The following is a 13,057-nucleotide window of genomic DNA, read 5'->3' as shown; positions in this document are numbered from 1 at the left end:
TTTCTCTTTAATGCTTCTAGATGTATCGAATGTGCAAGGTGAGCACAGTTCCCTGGACAACATTCATGAATTACAAGAAGTGCTTTCACAACCCGGTGTTAATAAGCGATACGACTCCCTCCGAGTTCAACACAACGGCCTGCACACATTAGGCATCGCCACTCCATTGTCTACAGCACTACAACACATCACTTCCCTTACCGCCTCTCATAATCGAATCAGTACTCTGCAGGGTGTGGATGCATTTCCATGTGTAGAAGTACTGGATTTAAGTTATAATGCCCTACGGGTATTGGATGCACACTCTACATCCTTATTACGTCGATTACGGCGATTACGATGTTGTGATTTCTCTCATAATGAAATACGATTGATTGATTTAGAGGCTACTTCTCGTTCAGGTAGTATTTGGAATGATTCTCATACAGGAGATGGGGGTAATACTGCTCTGATGTGGGAAGAACTGGTGGAACTCAACATTTCACACAATCAACTCATTGAATTACCAGATCTTCGTTGTATGCCTTTATTAGAGGTACTTCATCTTGAACACAATCGTATTGAGTATATTAATGATATTGATAGCCATATTCCTTTATTGGCTCTTCGTTCTCTTTCTATGGCTTACAATATGTTGAGTTCATTACAACATCTAGTTCCTCTCACCGTATTTGCAGAAACACTTAAGAATTTAACGTTAAAAGGAAATCCTTGTGTAAGTGATACCAATTCTACTGCTACCTCTACTTCTACTGTTGCTACTACTACTACTACTACTACTACTTCTACTTCTTCAACTAATAATGTTGTTGTTGGTGGTGTTCCGAGTAAAAGCAGTATACGATCATGGTTATTATGGCTTCTACCACATCTTGAGACAATTGATAACATTGCAATTACTTCAGAGGAACGACACATAACGGCACACCTCTTTAGACATCAAGGTGAACTGAGCTATGATGCGATGGAGGTAATGAATAGTCATCATGGAACTCAATTGGAGGTATATCTTCAGAAATTTAACCCTCCACAAAATATGCATTCATCTGTTGATTCTCTATTAGGAGTCAAAAAAGAATCTACTATACATAATGCCTCATCTACTGTTGCTAATACTACTAATAATAATTTAGTAAACAATGCGAATACACCAGCTCCATCTTTAGGAGGCATGACAGCTCGTTTACCAGCTAGTCCCAGTGTATCTGCGAGCTTAACAAGTAATCCTACTCGACCAATCTCTATAGATCTCGTTCTTCAAATGATGCAAAAGAAATTAAAACAATTATCGGATGTTATGGAGGTTTTGTGGAAGGAAAGTATGGCTAGACGTGTATTTGCTACTATTGTACTACAAAAGTACACTCGGGGATTTCTCACACGTTTGCATATTCCTCCAGCAGTTCAAAGAGTTTGCGCACATATTAGAGAAAAATTGTACCGTCATCGACGAAGACGTTTATTTCTTCAATATCCTCTCTTATCGTTATTGTCACAACAACAACAACAACAACAACAACAACAGCAACAGCAGCAGCAACAACAACAACAACCATCTGTGAATAATAATAGCAGTAATAGCAATAGCAGCAATAATAATAATAATAATAATGCTGAAATAGTGAGACAATTTAGAAATTTTGATTCTCAATTACGTCACATGTGGACGGAGATGAATGAATTTCAACGTTTATTGGCTCATAGAAAAAATGCTGCAGCCATTACAATACAGAAATATTATCGTGGTTACAGAGATCGAAAAGAATGGCGACAACTAAAGGAATCTTATGATGGATTTGTTGCCTCTTTACGACCAGATATTGTGGTTCTTCAACGTGTATGCCGAGGCTATCTCGTGCGTGGAAAACTCAGACGGCGATATATGCAAACCGATGAGTTGCGTCTCTTGCGAAGAGAAGTGGCTGAACTTCGGCAAACCGTTCATGATATGCAGTCTTTTATGCAGCAGACAATGCGCCGACAGCGACTGGATCGCTACACAGATCCGGAAAAGGCAATGGAGGAGATTATTGCTAGACACACTGTACCACGAACAGACTGTCTCAGTGAAGGTGCTGCTGCAGTATTGAGAGAAGAAGAAGAAGCGGAAAGCGTGAAATCAGAATCACTTTCTTCTGTACCAGAGGAACTTTGATGGATGATCTTTTATAGAGAATTTTTACAAGGGAATATTGGATACACACACACACACACAGAGTAATATATATATATATATATATATATATATATATATACTCTTGGGATAAAACTCAAGTGTATCATTGTATGGGCGCCAAGAGGAGAGGTGGTAGAAGAAAGAGACACAAAAGAAATGCCTTTTTTTTTTCTTTTCCTTCTTTTTTTTTTTCTTTGTTTGTTTGTTTCTTCTGTGTAATATGCATATGATCTTCTTTCTTGTTGTTCTTTTTTATTTTTCTTTTTGAATTTCTTTCCTCTTTCTGCAAAGGGAGACGGGTTGGGAGAGAAAGAAAGAGAGAGAGAGAGAGAGGGATTATAAAAAACAGCGGAGGAGTAACGGAATTAGTTATGGTAGCCACACTACATCATAACCCAATCCCAAGGACTAGTAACTTCTATGAAAACAGTTTCAAGCAGCTTAGTGATATTCAACAGAAACAAACAGGACTCATTATTGGAGCTGCAGTTGCCGATGCGGCGGCTCGTGCACTTGATGGTTTAACCGCAGAAGAAATTTCTGCCTATGCGGCAGATTTCCCTGCAGATATAAAACATGGCGAAGAAGAATCTATAGTGTTTGCGCAATTGACGGAATCCTCTCCACATAATCGCCGCTTCTCTGGACCCCTTCGTCACCACTCGTATACATGTTTACTGATGTTACAGTTACTTGGTGTGATGGCGAGTTCCCGTGGGGAGTTCTCTGTGCGTTATGTGAAGAATGATTGGGTTTCCGCCGCCCGTGCACATCCCAGTTGCTTTGCGGCTGAACATGCATCTCTTCTGCATGTTTTGGGTGTGTTATTGCCGTTACCGGTGATTTACCCATGGGCAGATGATACCACACTGCGAGAGTATGCAGCGCAGTTTGTGGACTTTCTCACAGAACCCCCAGAAGAAGAAGAGGAAGTGAATCTATCCGAAACAAGAATAACAACTCGTAAAGGGGTAGAAGCATATACATTCTCTTCATTAGGTGTAGCGCTGCGGTGTTTGCAGAGTAATCCCAATCCCTACAGGAATGCAGCTTTTATGGCAGTACCAGGAACCGCAGATGTGTTCCCAGATGATATTGCACAGCTTTCCTCTTCACATGCAAAAGAAAAGATTCCACTTCTTAGTGTTAGTGCATCTGCTAATCATTCACTTCCAGCAATTGCAGCAGACACTATGGCCCGTATGCAGATAAAGAATAACACCACCCCAATTAACATTAGTGATCATTGCCGTAGTCATATACATTCAACTCCTCGTTTTCCTCTTCGTCCATTAACACAGGATGTCTCTGTGGTTCGTGAGAGTTTTATTGTAGCGAAGAAGGCTCGCAGTTTCTCTGATGGCGTGAAGGCCGCCATTCGCCTTGGAGGGCCTGTCAGTCAACGCAGTCTCATCGTTGGGGCTCTACTCGGGGCTCAATTCGGGGTGCGGCGGATCCCAACAGCGTGGCTCAGTGCGACCCACAACTATGGACCACTAGTGACAATGGCAATGGAGGTGGCACAGTGGAGCTGGAACCCTCCACATCATTAATGAAAACAAGAAAACAAAGAAGAAAAGAATGATGAAAAGAAAAAAAAAAAGGAAAAAGCGTTAGAGGTGTGTGAAGCAATAAGAGAAACGTTTTTTTTTTTTTTTTTTTTTTTCTTTTCTTTTTCTCTTGATCTTTGTCTTGTCTTTTATCTGCGGCAGCTGCTGCTAGACATCGCTTAGGTCAATTTTTCTATCTTGGAAATTTACAAATTACTCTTGTTACTGCTTTTATTATTACTACTATTACTACTGCTGTATATTTGCGTATTCTTTTCTTTTTTCTTTTTTTTTATTTATTTCCCTGGTAAAAAAAAAAAAAGCTTTTCTCTTGTTTGTGTTAGTTCTTTTTTTTTTTTTTGATAGAAAGAACACAATAAAGGAGGAGAAAACATAGCGAAAGAAAGAAACACAAGAGAAGAGAGGGGAATCGTCATTTGGTAAACCCACTCCATATATATATATATATATCCCTCTCTCTTTCTCTCTCTCTCTCTGTATCCCTCTTTCTCCCATTCCTACCAACTACTCTTTTAAAAAAGAAAAGACTAGTATATATATAAAAGAAAACGATGAATGTGACAGTACCTCATCGGACGGGATCTGCACCACGCCGGACGACGGCTCGATTTGTGAAGAGTCCGCAAAGTCCACGCAGCGGTCGGGCATCCCGAACTTCTCTGACGCTGCCTAGTATCTCCGCAGCCCCACGACACAGTCTAGTTTCAGCCGTGCCGAATAAAGCCCTCTCTCGACAAAAACGACGACAGCGTGATGCGGAAATTGTGCTGGAAGAGGGTGTACATCATATGAGTGGTGTGAATGCGCAGGAGACATTAGAATCATTAGTGAAAGTTGTACAACTTCGTCGTCATGGTTCTGTTACACCACGAAAAGGGAAACCATTATGGGAACGTGTTCAAGCTATTGTTGTAATGGCTAATCAAGAGGGTCTTCGTCGACTACATATGGCAACTCCACCGGAGGAAGTTCGTTTTTTCTTTGATAACGCCCTCGCTTTATTAGAACCACCTCCTAAACCATCTGTAGAAGGAGTTGTAGATGAATTCGCCACCCAACCTGCACTTCGAAAGTATTTAACAGGAGCAACTTTAAATAACAAGGCATTTTTGCAGCATATGGCAGGTGATCCTCCTCAAGTTGTTATTGAAACCCTTTTACGTGCTTTAAAAGTACAAGGAGGTGTGTTTACAACCTTAACATTATATAATTTGGCTGTTATGATGGTATCTACTCGTTGCTTTGATAAAGCCAGTGAATTTATTGCGTGTTGTAGTAAAATGATAGAGGAATGTGTAAAATTGGCCATGCCGGAATCTCATGGAGGGAAACCAATCTACTCTTTATTTCTCACTAATGTTGCCAAACATGCTATTATGTGTCATCACCTTGTGGCTGCTGTTGCTTCTTGGAGTAGATTACGGGATGTGGAAGTCTATCACTCTCAACTTGCCCTTTGCTGTGCGGAACGGTTTCTCGGTTCTCAACACCCACTCACACTACGCTGTTCTAGACGACTGACCGCCGCATTGGATGATAGCGGGGCAGTGTTAATTGATGAAAGTACACCACCACGAGTACCAATGTTAACAGACGATCTCACGCTTACAGAGGATTCCTTAACAAGTGTACTTTTACAAGTCGCAGATACAGTAAAACTTCCTCAAGGCTTTGTCCGCCGTATGACGACTACAAAAGGTGATAAAAAACGTAAAAGCAGTAGTAAAGGTAGGAAGAAATCATCATTACGTGGAAGTCAACAATTACCCAATATTAGAGAAAGACGTCATCTTACTCGTAAAACACCATCACCACATCCACCGCTATCATCATCATCACGTCCACGTATTTATTCACCAGGGAGCCGTCGTGGATTGAGAGGGACTATGGTACCCAAACCACCACCTGTCTCTATGGCTGCCATGATGGAATCCTTTAGGAAGGAACGTTCTGTATCACCGACGAAGAGTGAGGGAGTTTATTCCTTAAGTTCAGGGGAAAGTGATGAAACACCTTCAGTGCTTACATTTGTACCTAAACCAGCTTACTATTGTTATAAACATATTCGAAAAGAGATGCGGCAATTAATGACAGGTCTAGGAGAAGAGATGAGTCGTATAGCTGGTAGTACTGTTACTCCTCCTGAGTTACATAGATCACAATCCTTATCATTATTTGAGGCTGCCTTTGGTGAAAGTAGAACAGTTACACCAGATCCTAAAGAATATATGGTTATTATGGATAAAAAATTACGTCGACTTTCTAGACTTATACCAGATAAACATTTTGATGACCTTATTAAAGGTATACTTTTAGTACAAAGTCATTGGCGAGGGATTGTAGACCGCCGTAAACACCAACAAATTGTGTTAAGGTTAAAAGAAGACATGATTCGTCGAGAAGCTGCAGAGAGAATTCAATATGCATATCGTACACATCTTGCTGTACGTGATGCTATTGAAGAAAAGAAAAAACTTCGAGCTCATCGTATTATTGTTAATAGGGTTATACTTATTCAACGATATCTATACGAAAAACAAAGTGTAGAAGAATGGGGTTTACGTTGTGCAGAAGCATATCGACGAAGAATTGCTGAAAACTTAGAAAAAAGAAGACGAAATGCTGCTGCTATCCGTATACAATCATGTTGGAGAATGTGTAGTCAACGAATTAAAATTCATCGTATCCTGAATGCCGTTATTCGTATTCAATCCTTATGGAGAGGATATAAAGGACGAATGTATGCACGGGAACAACGTGTTTATCGTCGTTTAAAAGAACAGGAACGTACAGCTGAACTCACAATACATGCAAAACCTGTTCAAATTAGGTGGAGAAAAATATTAGCTGTACGTGCAGGAAGAGCTATAGTGGCAGAACGACAACGAAAGATATTATTGTATTTAGAAGAACAAGAGGCAGCCTTCCAGAAAGACTGGGAACGCATTAAACAACATCCAAATGTAGAGTTATGTATGATAAAAGTTTTATCGGTACTTCGTGGTTTCCGTTGTCGTTTGGAGTGTGCTCATCAATATAAACAAATGAACATCCTTCGTCGATTTTTCCTAAAGTTGGTATTAAAAAATCGTGGTAAACATCAACTTTCACTTTTACGTGAAGAACGAATGCAAGAACGGGCATTACGCCGTAGACGTGAAGAAGTAACAGATGCTGCTATTCGTATTCAATGCTGTGTACGCCGTTGGCTTTCTTATAAACAAAGACGAGAGTTGTGGGGACAATGGCAGTGGTTACATCACCAGGCCTATGTTATTCAACGGGCCTATAGACGTTATCTTGGTAGACGATTGTTGATGGAAATGCGCATGGAGGCAAAACTAAAGGAGGAGGAACGATTGATTGCACAACTGCTGCGATATGCGGCTTCCAAGATTCAAGCCACTTGGCGAATGTATAATGAACGTCAATCACAAAAAGATTATTTACAATTTATGCGAAAAGATCGACACCTCTTCGCTATACGCATTCAAAAGGCTTGGTTAGCATATAAGGCACGATGTGAGGTACACTGGCGAGAGAGGAATCGCATTGAAAGAGAACGATTTGAACAGCGACGACATCAAATGATGATGGCTGCTGTTCACATTCAATCTGCTGCACGTATGTTTCTCACACGGCGTATGTTATTAGAACAGGGAATGGTGTTAAAACCCACACCTGCTAAATTACACCGCAGTGCACGATCTATACAATGCGCCTGGCGCCGTTTTGCGGCTTACGAATATGTACAGCAACTCCGCTTCTCACGGGCTTATTATGATCAGCAGAAGGTGAATGTGGAGTCTCTTAACACATATGCCACGATGATACAGGCACTGATCCGTGCAAAAATATTAAATCCACCTCTAGTGGAGATGCGACAACGTGAGATTGAGTCTGAAACTGAAGAAGAGCGAAAGAAACGTGGAAAGAAACTTGAAGATATGTATAATGCTATTTTGGCCCAAAAGGCCTTACGACTCGCACGTGGGCTTCGGCAATCACCAGACGTCCCAGCACGTTTGGAAAATGAAGATAGTGTACGAGCTGCTGCTGCCATTACTACATCTACTACTGCTTCTTCTTCTATTGTTAATGATGCTGATGATTCCAGTGAAACAGGAATGAAAGGTGTGGATATAGAGGAAGTGACTGAATTACTTCAGCGCTGTGGACGTGGATTAATAACCCGTCGTGCTTTATTTATTGAATTATGTGATCAACGTCTTGCAGAACTGGAAATGGAGGAATCTAGTAGTAGAGTGGATATACTACATGCATTCCAAGAATCTATTGCTCTATTAGAAGAAGAAATACCAAAGTTTACCCCTAAAGAAAGTAAAGAAAATACAGTAGATACTACTTCTATAGCTATGGATGCTGATGATGATAATATCAGTAGAGAAGGAATGAAAGATGTGGATATGGAAGGATTGGCTCAATTACTACAACGTTGTGGAAGAGGTGCAATAACCCGTCGTGCTCTTTTTATGGATCTATGCGATAAACGTTTTGCTGAACTGAGTATGGAGGAGGCTACTAGTAGAGTAAAAATATTATATGCATTCCAAGAATCCTATACAGTGTTGGAAAATAGTGTACCTGTGTTCATTCCATTATCTCCTGATGATGCCCAAGGTAATGCCCTGAGTACTAGTTCTATTGTTACTCCACCTGCTGAAGAGGATAATGATAATGATAATGATGATATCAGCAATAGTGCAGAAATGAAAGAAGGGGATATGGAGACAGTGGTTCCATTACTACAACGTTGTGGACGGGGAGCCATAACCCGTCGTGATTTATTTAAACAACTGCGTGAGTCTCTTCGGTGGAGGGCGGCTGTGGATATTCAGCGTATATGGCGTGGCTTCTGTGCGCGGCAGCTTATTGAGGTTTACTATGAGTTCTGCGAGAAGGAGATTGTGACGGAGGTTTTGCGTATTCCATGTGAAGAAGAGGAAGAGGAAGAAGAGCAAAGTTAATACTAATACTAATAATAATAATAATGATAATAGTAATAATAATAGTAAAGATAAAGAGGGGATAAATGTGGAGATTCCTCAGAAATCCGTAGATGTGCAATCTACACAGATAGTCACATGTATCTTTTTGTGTATGTATGTCTTTAGGGGGAAAATAATGCTGAGTATGTCTCTTTGTTGTGACTATCACTATTATTACTATTATTATTATTATTATTATTATTATTATTATTATTATTATTATTATTGTTATTATTATTGTTTTTTTTCTCCCCTATCCTCAGATGTAAATCAGTCAAATAGTGTCTTCTTTGTTTTTTGTTTTTTTATGTTTGTTTGTTTCTTCTTCCTTTTTTATTATTATGTTTCTCTGTTGATTGGAATCGTGGAAAGTACTTCATTTCATGTATATTCTTTTCTTTCTGAGTGTAAGATGTTTATAATACATTTTTATTGTAGAGGATATACATTATACACCCTTCTCTTTATCTATATTTGTATTTCTATTTATTTATTTGGTTTTTTTTTTTTCTTACTTTCATTCTGTATGTGTTTATTTTATCATTATACCTGACCATACTTGTGACCTTTTATATATTTTATTTCTCTTTTTATTTCTTTTCTTTTTTCTTTTCTGTGTATATGTATAGTCATTTTTTTTTTTTTTTTTGTTGTTCACTTGGACGTGTTATTACCAATCATTTATTTATTCTCTCTGAGAAACGCACAGACAGAAGACGAGAGGGCGAGAGATAGAATTAACGTGCGAAAGAGAGGACTTTTGTATATATATAGAAGTATATATATACAAACATACATACATATACTTACATACAGTTTCTCTGTCTGTGTGAAGAAAGAAGAAAAAAAGAAAAGAGAAGTGACTGGTGTTGAGTAGCAGCAGCAACAGCAGGAAACACCAGAAGGAAAAGGAAGAAGAATAGAGAATTAGCAACAAGGCATACAATCAAAACAAAGAAATAAAGGAAGAAGAAGAAGAAGAAAGGGGTGGAAAAAAAAAAAAAGAAAGAAAGGAAAGGAAAAAAAAAAAAAACGAAGAACTATAGCAACTAGAAGAAGAAGAAGAAGGAAAAAACAAAGAATAGCAAAGAAAAGACAGTAATATATTCTCTCTATTGAAAATATGGATCGTGATCGCTACCGTGGTGATGAGGAGGATGAAGAGGATTATCTCCCATTCGAGGGAATTGATAAATCCACCGCATTACAACAATGCCGTGTATTTAATGATGTTCGACTGGATATCTCCGCCTGTGTGCGGGCCATTACACAGTGTTTATATCTTCTCTCTACAGGGACAACACTCACAGAGGCGGAGGCCACCGATCTATTCTTTATGTCTACCAAACTCTTACAATCAACAAATCCAAAACTACGTCGATTATTATATGTGTTGATGAAGGAGTTAAGTCCATTAGTGGAACAACGCTTTATCGCATCTAATTCACTTATGGTAGATATTAAAAGTAACAATGATGCCAGTAAGTGTAATGGTATCCGTACACTTTATAAAGTAATGAATAGCAGTCTATATGCATCTATGGATCGCACCATTGTGGAAGCCCTCACTTCACAGAGCAGTAATGTAGTCTGTGCGGCTCTAGTCACTGCACTGCATATTGCTCAAGTAAATCCCGATATGGCAAAGAAGTGGGGAACACAACTAACAGAAGTTGTGCGTAGTTGTGGGAAGGCACAGTATGTCGCTATTGCACTTCTACACAAGATGCGAAAGAATGATCGACTCTCAGTAACTCGACTTATTGATCAGGCAAAGAGTGGTCAAATACGATCTCCATTGGCATTATGTTTACTTATTAAAATATGTACGGAATTAATGCGTGAAGATTTTGAAGGATCTTTGGATATTTATAAATTTGTAACTTCCATGATGCATAATAATAATGATTTGGTGGTTTTTGAATCTATTAAATCTATCTGTTCTTTACGTAATATTACAGCAAAGGAGGTTTCACCTGCTGTGATGGTTGTTCATCTTTATCTTAACGCTCAGAACTCTGTTCTCCGCTTTTCTGCTATTCGTTTATTAAATGAAGTGGCTACTTTACATCCCGCAGCTGTATCTCCCATTAATGCAGAGATTGAAAACCTCGTAACGGATCCTAATCGTATTATTGCCACTCTCGCTATTACTACATTACTAAAAACAGGTACAGAGTTTACTATTGAACGTCTTATTACGCAACTTTCCTCCGCCAGTTATTTACGTGAATTAGGGGATGAGTTTAAAATGGTCATTATTGATTCTATGCGTGTATTAAATGCAAAATTTCCTTCCAAGTATAATTTATTTCTTGGATTTCTCTCCAAGGCCCTCACGGATGAGGGAAGCAGTCAATTAAAAGAAAATGTTGTGGATGTTATCATGGAAATTGCGAAATCTAATCCAGAATCAAAGGAATCTGTCATGCGACACCTTGCGGAGTTTATTGATGACTGTAATTATCCTCAAATTGTGCGACGTGTATTAATGTATCTTGGAGAAGAAGTTCCCCATACGGAGAATCCAAAGATGTTTGTACGCTATGTCTACAATCATGCCACTCTTGAACGTCCGGAGATTCGAGCAGTAGCGGTGAGTACGTTAGCAAAGTTGGCCGCACGTGTACCATCGCTACGACGATCTATCGTTGTATTGTTAAAACGCACATGTAATGACACCGATGATGATGTGCGGGATCGTGCCGTCTTCTACACACGACTGTTTTTATCCAATAATGAAGAGGCGATCAACAGCATGGTATCAGAGGTGGCCCACACCGTAGCGGCTAGACGAAAAGCCCGCATGGCCGCGACTGCCGCCGTTAATAATAAAGCCTCTGTGTTAAATGCTACTGGAGATGATATCACTATGCAGAAGACGGCGGCGCTGGCGGCGTCTCTTACCGGTGAAGAGAAACCCCTCTTCTCCCATGCGGTCCTGCAGGGACGTGAAAAGATGCGAAGGATCAAACAATTGATGGAACTCGGGGAACCCTGCTGCAGCAGTGAACCAGTGCCATTGACAGATCCCGACAGTGAGTATGTGGTAACGGTGATGAAACACGCCTATGTCTCCCACATGGTTCTGCAGTTTAGAGTGAAGAACACAATGGAGAAGATCACATTTCGTAATATCTCTATTGTGGTGGACACCGATGAGGTGGAGGTGGAGCCACTTTATGTGATTCCCATTTATGCTGTTTCCCCAGGGGCGACGGAGTATGGATATGTGGTGCTTGCGTATGAAGAGGAACAGTTCCCGAGTGGAGAAGTGGAGTGTCGATTTAAGTTCGCCATGCAGGAAGGCGATGACTTTGACGCCAGTACTCATAGTCATAATAATAATAATAATAATAATAATAATAATAATAATAATAATAATAATAATAATAATAATAATAACAGGCAATTAACACCGGAGGAAGAAGAGGAATTGGAGGAATATCCATTGGAGAGTTTTGACATTAATGTTAGCGACTTTATCACACCCGTCAATCTCGCCGGGGGATTTGAATCCCAATGGGAATCTATGCAAAACGAAGAAACCACCGGCACTTATTCATTAAGTTCAATGCGCAACTTAACCGTCGCCGCACGGGAGTTGGTCGCCTTCTTTGGAATGTACGTGGAGGGCGGAAAGCCGGAAAAGATCACAAGTGCCTCCCATACATTATTGATGTCTGGCACAATGGCGAATCGTGATCGCTCGTTGGTGTTAATTAACGCCCGTGTGTTTATTGCCAAAGATAATACAGTGGCGCTGCAACTCACACTACGTGGGGCAACGGCGGAACTTCGGGAGTATCTCGCCACTGCACTACTCTCTTAGATAATAATAGTAGTGATGATATGATATGATATGATGGTATTATGGTTGTTGTTATTATTGTTATTGTTATTATTGTTATTGGTTGCTATGCTGTTCACACCTTGCATATCTTTCGCATTGTTTTGGGCCTTGAATGTGTTTTCTTAAAGGTGTAAATAAATGTTGCAACTCCAAAAAAAAGAAAAAAAAAAATACACCGTTTCACTTTTGTTTTATTTGACGACTCCCACATGCACAATGGGATTTTATTATTATCATTATTTATATCTCTATTTCTCTCTTTCTGTCTGTGTATGTATGTCTGTCTCTGTTTGTGTTTCTCTCTCTCTGTGTGTGTTTGTTTGTTTGTATGTAATGAGTTGGTGGGAGGAAAAGAAACAAATCTCATTCACACGACATCTTGTACTGCCCCTTCAATATTTACCCAATCTCAATAAACACATTGACCAAAGTGTAGTTCTTGTTTAGA

At 39.6% G+C, this 13,057-nt stretch overlaps 4 protein-coding genes across 4 annotated transcripts; all 4 read left to right on the top strand.

Annotated features, from left to right (window-relative positions):
• Window positions 1-10: 10 nt before the first annotated feature.
• On the top strand, window positions 11-2,155 carry TM35_000241560 (leucine-rich repeat protein (LRRP); the record flags this gene model as incomplete). Its single annotated transcript, XM_029027568.1, has 1 exon — window positions 11-2,155. The coding sequence occupies one exon, from the start codon at window positions 11-13 to the stop codon at window positions 2,153-2,155; it is 2,145 nt and encodes a 714-aa protein (XP_028881072.1).
• A 392-nt stretch (window positions 2,156-2,547) lies between these two features.
• Window positions 2,548-3,729, top strand: TM35_000241550 (uncharacterized protein; the record flags this gene model as incomplete). The annotated part of the gene is made up of 1 exon (XM_029027567.1): window positions 2,548-3,729. One exon carries the CDS (start codon window positions 2,548-2,550, stop codon window positions 3,727-3,729), a length of 1,182 nt encoding a protein of 393 aa, XP_028881071.1.
• Window positions 3,730-4,298: 569 nt separating this feature from the next.
• Window positions 4,299-8,735, top strand: TM35_000241540 (uncharacterized protein; the record flags this gene model as incomplete). Its single annotated transcript, XM_029027566.1, has 1 exon — window positions 4,299-8,735. The coding sequence occupies one exon, from the start codon at window positions 4,299-4,301 to the stop codon at window positions 8,733-8,735; it is 4,437 nt and encodes a 1,478-aa protein (XP_028881070.1).
• A 1,144-nt stretch (window positions 8,736-9,879) lies between these two features.
• On the top strand, window positions 9,880-12,588 carry TM35_000241530 (putative coatomer gamma subunit; the record flags this gene model as incomplete). The annotated part of the gene is made up of 1 exon (XM_029027565.1): window positions 9,880-12,588. The coding sequence occupies one exon, from the start codon at window positions 9,880-9,882 to the stop codon at window positions 12,586-12,588; it is 2,709 nt and encodes a 902-aa protein (XP_028881069.1).
• Between the last annotated feature and the right edge of the window lie 469 nt (window positions 12,589-13,057).

Source organism: Trypanosoma theileri (genome assembly GCF_002087225.1).
Source record: "Trypanosoma theileri isolate Edinburgh chromosome Unknown TM35_Tth_24_V1, whole genome shotgun sequence".
NCBI classification, from domain to species: Eukaryota; Euglenozoa; class Kinetoplastea; order Trypanosomatida; family Trypanosomatidae; genus Trypanosoma; species Trypanosoma theileri.
This window is presented reverse-complemented; position numbering and strand designations above follow the sequence as displayed.